General features: G+C 42.5%; 1 protein-coding gene across 2 annotated transcripts in view; it reads right to left on the reverse strand.

Annotated features, from left to right (window-relative positions):
- Window positions 1-14,154, reverse strand: part of slc4a4a (solute carrier family 4 member 4a) — a gene marked incomplete at its 5' end in the record, with an annotated part of 68,499 nt that overhangs the window by 46,419 nt on the left and 7,926 nt on the right. For both annotated transcript variants that reach the window (XM_080432750.1, XM_080432749.1), the window contains one exon: window positions 7,605-7,778. In XM_080432750.1, the coding sequence (XP_080288876.1) occupies window positions 7,605-7,778 (174 nt within the window). The remainder of the gene's footprint in view (window positions 1-7,604; window positions 7,779-14,154) is intronic.

The following is a 14,154-nucleotide window of genomic DNA, read 5'->3' on the forward strand; positions in this document are numbered from 1 at the left end:
CTGACCTTCTAATCCACTATGAGCAGCCTAATGTTAGAGATCCCTCTATACCAGAGCTACATTACGCTGCCATCAGCGTTGTGCTTATCTTTACCTGCTCCACTGGGAGCGCGGGTGCATTTGTGTCAGATGTGATAACCTGTCACAAGTTCACAAGGAAAATATAGCCTATACCTGTACAAAGCAATCCACTGACTGACTGACCTGACACCGGTATAGCAGGTTAGAATCATCTGTTTGACTGTCACTGGAGAGGTCGCGAGCGTGGAAGGATAATGTTCTACATTCAGAGTTGGTAAATGTTGCTCTAGTTTTCACATCCCATTTTTCAAGTGATCATAACCTATGCAGATGGATATGATTGAAAACTTTATTCCTCTTAACTGTTAGTAAAGTTGGGGGAGACGAGCGGGAGAACTTGAGCTTTGACATTCTGATGTTGTTGATGTTATTTAATAGAATGTTATATGTTATAGTATAGAGACCCCTGCAGCTCTATGGGGTTTAAGTGGTTGATTTTAATATGTGGGTGAAACCGCATTTCAGCCATCCAGCATTGGATGCAACACAGTTTTGTTAGTTTGGACGAATGCAGTGCAACAGGGAACGCGGGGGAGTGGAGCATCTTTCAGTGCCTTAAAAAGGAACCATTACTTCCAACGGCTGACGGCCCAATGGCCGTAGTGTGAGCAGAGCTGTCATTTCTCAGACAGTACCCTTTATGTCCAAGTCTAGACAGGAGACTGATGGTTACAGGCAGTGTTCGATTTGTAAAAACGAAAAAAAACAGAAAAACAAAAAAAGAAGTGGAAAGAAAGAAAAAAGATAATGGCTAACTGCTTAGTATGTAAGATGCTCTACTCACAACTGCAAGCCAAGGCTCTGCAGCGGGTGCTTAAAACAGCTCAGCACATCAACAGCATTGAGCTGCCAGTTTGGGACCTTTATACCTAGACGGTAGCAGAGTGAACATTCTGTCATGTTTTCTCAATCACCATCAGCAAAGGTCAGGGTTGGCATCTATCTGCCCCATGGCCAACTCTACACGGCCTTCTCTAGGGGAAAGAGAAGGTTTTCGTTGTGGGCGATGAGGAGGGAATAACTGAGCTGCTTTAGTTGTCTGTAAGAGATTCATTCAAACACATTTGTAAGTTTTGATAATAAAATAACATCTGCATTGCAGTGCATTCATAACTAATGCTCTAGTTACTTCTGTTTTTCTTATACGTGATCAATATAGATTACACTTGAAGATGATGGGGACAGCTGGTAGCAGGGCTGGCAGTGTCAGAGGGCTTTTTTCTTGTTTTCTTAACTACCCCAATATACTTAATTGTTCGACAAATAGCACGTAGCACAAATAGCCAATCTATAAGCTCCTACAAGCTTGTAGATCTGCAATGTTCGGCTGAAAACGACAGAAAACCTTTGGAAATAAAGACATTCTGAAATTATCTGAAAACTTTTGAAAACTTTGCCCAAAATGGGACGCCAGGGTTAATGTGGTTAACATATTTTTTCAATTAATTCTACATTTCCCAAAAAGGAAATGCATGCATTTAATTCAGTCTGACCGACAGCAGGGATAAAATGAATGAGCAGCGGCATAAGCAGAGCTATTGAAGTTTGTGAAAATATGAATATTCAAAATATGGCTGTGCGCACACATTTAGATCCTACGTTGACATTTATAATGAAGTGGCAATACCCCAGAGGGATTGATATTAAAACATCCCATAGCTCAATTTATCAGGGTTTCATTTCCTGCAAATGTCCACAGGGAAATAACAAACATATTAAAAAATATAAAGCCCTGAATCATGAAGGAGTATAGTATCATCTAATGCCACATACATACAAGTTCAGTGTCCCTTATAGCCTACCTAAAGTCTTTCTTGATTGACTCACTAAAACAGTCAGATAACCATTAGCCTCGGAAACCCATGCCTTTTTTTTTGTTTCAAAAGAAAAAAAGCCTGGGGGAACCTTGCAGGAACGGTGGTTTAGAAGTGGGAGTGAACCTTGTTATCTCCTAACCAATCAGAGTGCAGAGGGGCGTCGCTCTAAATTTGGTGAAGTCAGCGTGTTCCGTGCACAGGCCGGGGGGGAGGGGAGGGGAGGCGGGGACATAGGTTGGTGAAGCAATAGGAAGCGGCGCTGGTACCGAGCGCAAGGCTTTGAATCCGCCCTTCAAGACCTTGGATACAAGGGCTGGCTCCTCCATGCTGTCTAGATAACCATAACATGGGTTACATGATTCTTGATCAAAGTAGTAAAAGGAGGTTATAATGATTGATTATTATATCATCGTTTGAGGTGAAGTGGCCTTGTGGGAGTGATAACGATGAGAGGATCATTAATCAATATAACCTGCTTTCACTGCTGGAAGATGATCACTAATATTTTAGACACCATCGCAGGTCCATATAAGAGGCTATCTGACCATGTTTTAGTCCAGTTTACTATGCAGTTAGATGTTGGTTATTGTTATAATGTTTTTGTTATTAAGATTCGTTTTTTCTTGAATGGTTAGACAGCATGTTGTTTAGACAGGTCCTAGGTTTGATGTTTACCTATATCCTCTTTTCTTTGTAGCATTGCATTAGCAGACGTCAAATCTCTCAACTACGGAGGCGTATAGCTGCCATGTCAGGGGGAAAAAATGCATCATGTAATAATGTGATACCTTTTGTGATGTGTTTTTTTCCTGACGATTCTGTACACAACACATCAAATATTTTCTAAATAGGGCTGTAACATTAAAGTAACAAGAAAAGTCGATTATTTTTTGTTTTCTCCTTCCCCCATGTAAAGCGACTTTGAGTACTGAGTAAAAGTGTTATAATCTGAGATGTTATTATTAATATTATTATTAATATAAAGTGATGTTTTTTTTCTGTCAATTTGGGTCCTGGGGAGACACCAAATGCACGTTTTGGTCTCGAGCTGAAAGCCTGTGATATACTGTATACAGTATAAAACGGACTGGCACGCTTGCCATTTCAGAGGATCTCCTACACCCCCCAGGGCTTTGTGAACTCAACCCCAGCCGTAATAAGAATAGCTATCAAAGTAATATTCATAATCTACTTTGAATCTACATAGAAAAAAAGGATGGGGGGGACCTCTCAAGGTCGGGTCCAGAGACCTCCAGAGGTCCTTGAAGGGGTTCCAGGGGGTCCCCAGCAAAATGTGTTGATATAGCATCACAATCAGTTTAACCACTTCTAACCCTATTTTATACTTAGGCTATTCAAAAAATAGGCGAGCTGCAAGCAAACGCAAATCTTCCCTTCTGGAAGTCCCTGGAACAACATCTCAACAACAGTCAAATAAAATGACTGGGTTAGGACATGCAGTCCCTGCCGTGTCCATCTGACCAAACAAGAGGATTTTTTAGGCCAGCCAGACAGCAGACAAGGCCGTCCCCAGGGGGCATGCACATTTCTCAGACAGAGAGAGAGAGGGACAAGGAGGGCAGAGAACAACAGAAAGAAGGTACAGTACATGCTTGCGTGCCGTGCCAGGCTCCTCACACTGCAGCTGCTCTCAGACAGACCTCTGGCTTGCCTCTGGCCTATTCACAGGGGGCTTGTTGCCTCCGCTGGAGTTAAACCTAAACCTTTAGTTTGCATTTTATGGAGCTTTTTTAAAGTTGTTGATGTCATTGCTATTCTGTGCAAGAAAAGAAAAAAAAGAAAAGAAGAAAAACACAAAAGGTTTGCTCTGCCGACAATAAGACATTATATCATTTAAACTGTGTGTGTGTGTGTGTGTGTGTGTGTGTGTGTGCGTGTGTGCGTGTGTGCGTGTGTGCGTGTGTGTGTGTGGGCGTGTGTGCATGTGTGTGTGTGTGTGTGTAAAAAAAAATTTGATCCATTGGAACACAGGTTTCCATTGGAACACACATTTTTTCCATTTCTTGAAAAGTAACGGTTTTGAACATACAAGGTTTCAGCGACGTTATGTAACAGAATAGCCCTGCCTGATGCCCAGAAGCCTAATCTGTCCCTGATCGGTAGATGATTGGTTTCCAGTGCAAGAGACCAGTGCTCGAAGGTCACATTGGGGGCTCGACCCTGCCTGAATCGCTAATATTCAGCCTAAAGCCTAATGTCTCCCTCGGCCAAGGGGGGGGGGATTCCCCTTTGGGTGAGTGACAGATGTTAGGTTTCCAATCCAGGAGGTTACACTAACCGATGACATAATCAGAACATCACTAAAGGAACCCTGTCCCACATACAGTAATAAAGTCAATTGCAAACAAACAAGTATTTTTGTCTAACCACATGAGCCCTAGCGCAGTGGTTCTCAAACTTTTTCATGTCAAGGACCCCCAAATTGACACTTATTACCCCGCGGACCCCCATTTGAAAAGATAAGCCAGGGACCCCAATAAGAGAAGGTTTTCACGGCTCTCTAGCAGTGATTCTCAACCATTTTAATTTCAAGGACCCCCAGTTTGACATGCATTTAGGCTGGCTACGGACACCCATGTAATGATATTTATATCTCTGGTACCCCAATTTATATTGTAAAATCAATGTTAATTTAACTCTGAGAGTGTACACATGGAACCAAATGGACCCGCTAGGGTCCAGATAGCGCTCGGCGACCCGTTTGACGAAGAGATTTGGTGCAGAGGGGGAAAAAGGAAGGGACCAATAACAGACCCCTAGGAGACCCCGGTCAATGCATAATTTAATGTCATGCCATAATGAAAGTACAGTGCATGGCATGCTTTCCTGTTTGTGTTGTAATTCCAGTTCTTTGGTGCACTCCATTAACACCGTCGCTTTTCCATGACAATCTTTTACATAACATCAACACGCATTTACACTACGTTGCCCCTATGGTCCGCAGTGTCTCGGTGTGGACAGTAAATAAAACTAGTGCCAACAGAAGCACCGTTTTCCATGAATGGAGAAATACCACAGATGCCGTCATCAAACCCTGATTTGGACCCCTGTTTTCCCTCTGCACCAAATCTATTCACCAAAAACAGCAGCAACGCAACTCATGAAACAATACGGCAACACAAACGCAACATGCTGTGAGCATGCAAATCAGCTGTTTTTGGCCAAATCTTTGCTTATTTTAGCTGAACGTTTTGCCTATTATGACATGCACCACAGAGAGTAGGGATGCTGGGATCCAAGTGGTTAATTATTTTTGCAGCCAATAAACGGCTATGCTTTATCTTTAGTGTCTCGAGTTATAATCATCAACAGCAAACATTACGGGATCAAGTGAAACCAAGTAAAACACTCATTTAGCCCCTTCACTCCCTCATTTTACCCGTGCACCTGCTCATGCGTGCACAACAACATGGTACACCCTGGCTGGGTGAACATTTAAGTCCCTGGGGTCCCAGGACACTCAGGGTTCCTTGAGGGGTCTTCAAACCATGGACCATCATAGGTATGTAACTCTGAGAGTGTGCAAATGGAACCAAATGGACCCTTACGGGTCCATTTGGTTCCATTTGGCACACTCTCAGAGTTAACACCCGCAGCATTTCACTGTGCAGCGTTTCGACCCACTTCTGCATGCCCTTCCCTTGACTTATAGTCTATTGCCTGATCCAAGGTCAACGCATTATCCAGGAAACACACAGGATCACTGGGCATGCCCCTCCCCCAACCCCCTACCACCAGGACCTACATGACTCCAGGGGCTTGAAGACACACACACGCACACGTGCACACGTGCACATGCACACATACGCATTTTTCTTGTAATAACATGCCCAAAATAGGGAACGATAATGAATCTATTATTTTATTAACCTATTGATTATCGATTGTTGTTTATAATCGATTAAATAAATTAGTTCGATTTGCACCCCTAACACACACACACAAACACGCACGCACACACTCCTCAACCTCAATTTATTCCTGAAACTTCCGTTGGGCAAATGGCATCAGTCAATCTGAACTAAATCATAGAAGAATGCTTGCCCCATGCTGAGGCTGTCACTTGCTGGCCGTATGTCCGTACGCACAAGTGTGGTGTGTGTGTGTGTGTGTGTGTGCGTGCGTGCGTGCGTGCGTGCGTGCGTGCGTGCGTGCGTGCGTGCGTGCGTGCGTGCGTGCGTGCGTGCGTGCGTGCGTGCGTACGTGCGTGCGTGCGTGCGTGCGTGCGTGCGTGCGTGCGTGCGTGTGTGTGTGTGTGTGTAAGCAGAGTGCTGTTGCTGGTGAGAACAACTTTAAAACTGTCCTGTAATTATTGTTTTAGTGAAGTCTGTCTTGGAGAGAAGTGGTGTTAAGTAGAACCTATATAGAACCCAGGTCGCAGTGCTATTATAGCTGCCTCTGTGGCAGTTTAAAGAAGTAATAATAACAGTTGGATTACACTGTCATTCCTCTTCCCACGGCACACAGTTTGGGACATGATATGTCAGTCCGGACCCAGAAATATATTTAAAATATTTTTTTCATGTTGATTTATCCACGTCTAACTCTGAGAGAGTCTCACTCTCACACTCTTTGTTAAATGAACTCTCGTAGCAGCAGTTTGTTGTGAATGACCCAAAACTATGATGCAACAGCAGCCAACTACAGTATACAGTATGTAGTACATGCACGCACGTGGGTACAAGCATGCCTGTGGGTTACGCCACACACGCGGAACCCACAGGCCAGCACAAAGGCACCCGCTCGCACACACGTGCACAGTGGAATCCTCTGTGTTCATCTATACGTTTGTATCTCAGAGAGTATACAAACGTCCATAAGGGTCCATTTGGTTACATTTTGTATACTCTCAGAGTTAAAGGTGGTGTAAGTGACTTTTTTTTGGTTAAAACAAAAGTTTTATTGTTAAAAGGTTAAAGTTCTATATTGCGATAGTAATGATTGCTATAGAATGTTTGTTAAGGAACAGGGGTCTGTCTCCCTATCTCTCCAGCTCTTTAGTAAACAGATTTCAGGTTCAGATTCAGATTCAGATTCAGATTCCTTTATTTACCATTGTGTAATACACATAGGAATTTGTACAAATTCCCCCCATTCAGGAGAGAGACCCACACACAGATCATTGTATGTGTTCCAGTTCCAGTTTTGTATGCTCATCTATTTGTTTCATCACTTCCCATTTCACTTGTTTATCCGTTTATCTTGCATGAGTTCTCTCTCCTAATTGAAGTAGTATTTGTTATCCCGCCCTGAAAATGTATTTTCTGTTTACCTCTAGATCTGTAGAGACGGGGAGAACCCTGTCACTGAACAAACACTCAGCAGCAATGATTACTATCAGAATATAGAGCTACTTAACACTTATTCTAAAATCACTTACAGCACCATTAAAATAACACTCAGGATTTTACCGTGTGCCCTTTCACTCTGACACCCGTATCATCGGTCAGTTCACTCCTATCTGAACGCCCATTACTTCCACACCAAATCCTCACTCCTGTCTGTCCAAACAAACTCGTCACTCGAGTCGAGGGAAGCGCGGCTATTTCCTGCCACTAAGTGGAGTCAGCAGAGTCCCCTGGGTGACAGTGAGTCGCGCGAGGCGTTTTTCGTTTCCTGGGAGAGAGAATGGGGGGGGGGGTTATCAGACTAATCGGCCCTGACGTGGGCTGCGTCGGTACTCACTGAGAGGTTTGAGGATGCTGCTGGCCTCGTCGTTGTTTTCTGCATCCGACTTGTCGGAGGCGTTCTCCATCAACCTCTCCTTTCTGTCCTTGTGGCCCCCCGATTTCCGGCGATGACGTCGCCGGCGGCGGTAGCTCTTGGGCACGTGCACGCCGATGTAAATGGTGTGGTGTCCTGTTTCAGGGGGAGGGTGGAGAAAGGAACAGTGAGGTTATCACACTTGCACACACACACACACGCTGTGTCATTACATTTTCCCAAACAATGGGTTTCCCATTTTTGGCTCACGGAGCCATTCTAATGGGTCACGAGAAAATATCTTGCAGTAACGTAAAAACCCAGCTCTAGATGTTCGGGTGGCCAGAACCTCTAGAGTTGGGTCCGCCACGCGGCCCTCACACCTACGTTGCAGAGCCGATCAGACTCATGACTACACACGGCTTGTTTGGGGTTCTTTGAGTCTGAAGTCATGACAACACGGTTTGTTTAGGTCTGATGTTATGCTGTCACAGTCAGCATGACACACACCATATTTGGGTGTAGCTGCAGTGGGAACTCTATACATGGTTATGTCAGAGTCATAGTGAACTCTTTATATGGTAATATCAGAGTCATAGTGAACTCTATATATGGTTTTGTCTCAGTCATAGTGAACTCTAAATATGGTTTCGTCTCCGTCATAGTGATCTCTATATATGGTTATGTCTGAGTCATAGTGAACTCTATATATGGTTTTGTCTCAGTCATAGTGAACTCTATATATGGTTACGTCTGAGTCATAGTGAACTCTATATATGGTTATATCTGAGTCATAGTGAACTCTATATATGGTTATATCTGAGTCATAGTGAACTCGGGGCACCCATTAGACAATTTTAATATAGGAAGAAAACAAAATCACGAATTAAAATAATTATAACATAAATAGTGAAAATAGCAGACGCTCATTTGGTTCCTAACTATCAATCAATCATTTATCAAAGGACCCTCTGGAACCCCTGGGGGTCCTCGGACACCACTTTGAGAGCCACTGGTCTACAGTATATGACTATTAGTTTTTCCATGTGACAGCGACGATATACTGCAATGATGGCATTTCTCAATACAATGAAACCTGATTTTTTTTGTCACGTGGCCCCAAGAATACAACCAAATGGGAGAAAGAGTTGCGGGTTCTGGGCTGTAGAATTTGCAGTACACTGTCAAACTAAATATTTGGAGTGGAAAAGATGTAGCATGTAGCAGTGAAGTCTCCACGACTACTTGCAGGCCTCCACAGTTGCTCAGTCGTGGAAAATAAGTATTTTTAGTTCTGTACAATATTTGGGCACCTTTATTTTACTGTAGTATGTACATTTTTCAATATTTGATACTTCTACTACACTACATCTCAAAGGCAAATATTGTACTTTTTTGTACTTTTACTCCAGTAACATTTTTGAATATAGGCGTTTTACTTGTAACAGATTATTCTTTATATTGTGGTATTGCTACTTTTACTTTGTTTTTAAGTGAGTACTTCTTCCAGCAGTGTCACCACAGACCCAGCAGGACCAGCACTCTCACACATTGCTGGGTGGCTTGGGGTCAGTAAGAACAAGCAGACTGGCGTGTTTCATAATACACACAACTTGTATGCTTTGCCGCCTTCACTCCAACAATGTGTATACATTCTGAGAAACCTTGGTTATTTATTTATTTATTCATGTATTTATTATGATAAAAAGAAACCATACTCAAAATATAAGTATCATCTTTTTTTTATAACGTAACCAGACGTTTTACAAAGGGCATCCCAGTCTTTTTCCCCATTTGGGTCCCCCAAGGATATTACTTCAATTTCCCCCATGTGGAATTGTCTTTACGTAATAGGGTTTCAGCTGTGCAACCAAGACCAGCTGACGATGCCGGTTCATAAACCAGTTGAATGGTTGCTGTGTGGATAAAGGGTCACACTGGCAGTGAAACGTTGTTTAGCAAAATTTGCTTGAAAACCTGCTTGAGCTTTATGGTGATTGTAATCACAGACAAGCAGGATACAACACACCAGACTGAAACATGAAACAAGCTCTTGTCAAGTTGATAATAAACAAAGTTACAATGGTCTAAGGGCACTGTCCTTTGTTTAAGCAGTTCTTAGCTCAGTTTACTTTAAACGATCAAATATCAGTTAGCTAGTTAGCTAACTCTAACCCTTGAGCTTTTTCCTGTTGTTTTATATTGTCATTATCAAGTGTTTGTAAGGATTAGGATTAATATAGACAGCATGTGTAGATGGTGATTATTCAAGAATCTGCAAGGGTCTGAATATTTCACAATTCAATGGCTGTTTTACTTTTGTACCGGCGATCTGTGTGCATGCAAGTACTTCATGTTTCTGATAAATAGAACTACTATAATATGGCTGTGAGCAAAAGAGTCAGGTTGTATTTTCAGTGTAGCTGTCCTCTACAAAGGCTCCATGAGATCAGTGTCAAATGATGCCCTTTGAAGGGACTCTGGGCAGCTCTCTGGACCACGCACTGCACATGACACTACCAGGACGTGGCAGAGCCCCTCAAAACAACAGACAATGATACTGTATCCATCTAAGCACAACGGCACTCTTTATTCACTTCCATCACAATGCCTTGTGTTTGGGGGTTCATCTAAATTCACTGACGTTGGCAACCCAACATTCTGGACCTTTGGTGAGCATCTAGAAAGGACGCAAAACCCAGAAAGGTTTGAGGAAAATGAATCTAATTTGATTTAATAAAGTATTTTTTTTATACGATACTCAGATGACTCTTTGGCCTGAGAGTTGTGTAGGTGATCGATAGACAGACAGACAGACAGACAGACAGACAGACAGACAGACAGACAGACAGACAGACAGACAGACAGACAGACAGACAGACAGACAGACAGACAGACAGACAGACAGACAGACAGACAGACAGACAGACACAGATGGAGACAGAGAGTTGGAGACAGAACCGGCATAACCCATACTACACTTACTGCCCTACATTTTGGTTCAACAAAACATGGCACATTTCCAGTGTTTATGCCATAACATAAAAACACCAGATCAATCGTGCATGTACTGGCAAAATGTACTGGCAAAGTCCTGAACTCAATGATCCTTTGGGGGTTACTTTTAAGCGACATTTAATTACGCCAAATCAAATTAGTGAATAGAGTGCAGTGGTTCTGCCAGTGTGCTGCTCCACAGACTTTTAAATGGGTCATTGAGGACACATCATGGACTTTTACTGTGACGCTGTTGGGTCTGAAACACAAAATGTACTCCAAGATAATGACTGGGTATCGTCAGAGTGACCTTTTTACTGGTTGCCAAGTCATTCTTAACCCATTAAGACCGGGAACGCATCCGAGTCACTTTAGATTTCTTTGGCTATTCAAAAATAGCAGATCTACAAGCTCATAGCGCGGCACCGAGTGCCGCGCTACGAGCTTGTAGATCTGCTATTTTTGAAAAATCGTGAAAAAATATTTTTTATCTTTTTTTCAAAAAACTGTTAGGATTTAGATTTTTTTTAAAGAATCGCCTCAGGTCTTAATGGGTTAATTCAAAGTCATTCTTAATGTAGCCCCACACAGTACAGTCCTTACCCTCACAGATCCATTTGGGGCCTTTTTTACACTCGCACTTAAATGAACACTGTGTATTTTTGCGGTGTAGATGGGAAAGACACTACACTACAGATTATATTTTCTCATCGTGGTAGAATAGTGATGGGTAAATAAAGATTAACGTTTAAAGTTATCAAATTCAGTTGCATGAACTTTCATGCTTTTGGACTATGACTAAGAAGATATACATATGTGTGTGTGTATAATAGAGAGAGAGAGAGAGAGAGAGAGAGAGAGAGAGAGAGAGAGAGAGAGAGAGAGAGAGAGAGAGAGAGAGAGAGAGAATGGGAAAAGAGTGATCGATGAGAAAAAAAACTAATCGAGGGAGCTGGAAAGAAAGATTTGCGTACTGCCAGTAACAGCTTTGTTAAATGACTTCCGCTTCTTTCTCGTTTGGAAGAGGAACTTCTTTTGGAGAATGAGATCACAGCCTTGTGTTTGGTGGGAGGTTTGTTTAGTTCTCTGGATCGCTGCGAAGCAGCGACGCCGATGCCAGTTTCCCCAGTAACCAAGCCACTGGAAATGACCCGGGCCAACGGGGAAGGTGCATGGCAACTTGCCACACAGTGCCCACAGCATGCTAATAGTGTGTGGCTTTAAACTACTGTTAGACTGGGAGAGAGAGAGAGAGAGAGAGAGAGAGAGAGAGAGAGAGAGAGAGAGAGAGAGAGAGAGAGAGAGAGAAAGAGAGAGAGAGAGTGAGTGAGTGAGTGAGTGAGTGAGTGAGTGAGTGAGTGAGTGAGTGAGTGAGTGAGTGAGTGAGTGAGTGAGTGAGTGAGTGAGTGAGTGTGAGTGTGAGTGTGAGTGTGAGTGTGAGAGAGAGAGAGAGAGCGAGAGAGCGTGAGAGAGAGAGAGAGGTGAGCGAGTTGCAAATTGTTTTACTTTTTTTCTACCATTCAAGTAACTTTGTTCTACCTCAAAATGAACTATAGTATTTTGGGTGGTCTTTTCTGACAGATGCACATCTCAACCTATTGGACTGTAATATTTCATTTTATGATTCACTTAAAGGACCATACTGGTGATCTGGCATGTTCAGCCTAACTATGACTCTCAGTATACTTGTATTTACAGACTTTACAGACAATTTTCCAAATCATATGGTGGTTTGTTTGATTTTCAAGGAAGCCATTGGATTCAGTTAATTTCAGTATGGTATGTAAATCAACTTGCAGACACTTGAAACTTGCTTGAGATAGGAAATCGTATGTGTTTTTTGTAAGTTGTTGCTGTGTTTTAATGCACTGATCTGAAAAGTCTCGCTGGAAATAGTCCCTGAAGAAAATATTTAGCTAAAAATGTTTGGTAAAGTATGAATGACTTTGGCAAAAATGTGTGAAATCTGAAAATAAAGCCAGTAATGGAAACAGGTACTGCACTATGTTTATGTGTGATATAGCTGTGAATACAGCATGACGTATTGACACCGGTATGGTGTCCTTCCATATGTCTTCAGTTCACAAAACAAACGCACATGGGCTGCATGTGTTGTCCCTTCACAATGTGTGACAGGTCAGGTGAGTCAGTCATGCATGAATTCCTCCACTGCATTGAGTATTATCGGTACAGTAGCTCTGGGGGCATCTGATTCAAATACCTAAAGATTGGCTTATTAAGTCTGAACACTGTTCGGGGGGAATAACACAGGCAATATAACAGTGTCAAATAAACAATAATAATTTGGCCATCGGAGGAGAGTCTGATCAAGCACAAGGCCCCCGTAGCCAAACGATAAGAGATCTCCATCATGTCTGTTTACGTATACATTCAGTGAATGGGCTAAAACTGGGTGGGAAATTAAATAAATAAATAAATAACAGCATCACAAAACCAATGCAAAGACTTTTGGGAAGTCCTTCATATGGGATGATATCAGGATTGGTTTTCAAAGCAGTGGGCGTAGGTTTAATTGTGACCAATGGTTTTCTCCAGTGTCCAAGCCCATTCAATGAATTTATTTTATTCCCAGACATAGCAGTTGGTGGAGATCTCTGGCTACATGAGACTAGTCAAACACTAGCAGGCCTGTCCCTTGCACAATGCGAGAAAAATACAGCTCGTTTCTTTTTCCTTTTTTTGTTATCAGGCTTTCCTTCAGTCAACATATCTGCTCGGGGTCAGCACCATGAGGGACTGAACAAGAGGGAGTCTCCAAGGAGATGTAGCCAGCAGCCTGGCTTCAAAAGCCCCCGGCCACAACACACACACACACACACACACACACACACACACACACACACACACACACACACACACACACACACACACACACACACACACTGAGGGCGCTAGGACACTGCTTACTTGCAGGAAGTGAGGGATATTACAGCAGGGTTCAAGGTAAGGTGAACAGCTAATGGCACCTGATAAAAGAACCCTTCCGTCTTGAGGATGGCTACTAACTTCTAAAGGTTTACATTCCATGACTCGGCTATAGTATCAATCAATCACAGTTAAAGGCCCTCAGTTTACAGATGTAAACAAAAATATAAAATTCCAGAGGAGACATGTTTTAACCTCTAGGTCCAAGAGGTGAACATTTGTAATCTCAATCCGACTGGGTCAGTAGTTCAAAACAAAAGAAAACTGGATTGAGATCATTTGAGATCTGATCTGTGATCACAGAATTAGCTCAGCAAACTTTATGTCAATGAGAAACTTTGATAAATAAGTCTATTTGATCAAATAACATCTTTTAACACCAAAAATCTATATCTGATCCACTCGGAGAGGGGTTAAAAGTTTTGAACTCTTGGGCCCGTGATCGAGTAAGCTCTTGATATAAGGGCCAAAACTGTCTGCATTTCTACAGAGCCCTTTACGCAAAGTGCTTTACAATGTGTGTTACATTCACCCATTCACACATACATTTCACACAGGGACAGTGGAGGCAACCATGCAAGGCACTTTG

The sequence above is a fragment of the Gymnoscopelus braueri genome, assembly GCF_963280865.1.
Source record: "Gymnoscopelus braueri genome assembly, chromosome: 7".
Classification (NCBI taxonomy): Eukaryota; Metazoa; Chordata; class Actinopteri; order Myctophiformes; family Myctophidae; genus Gymnoscopelus; species Gymnoscopelus braueri.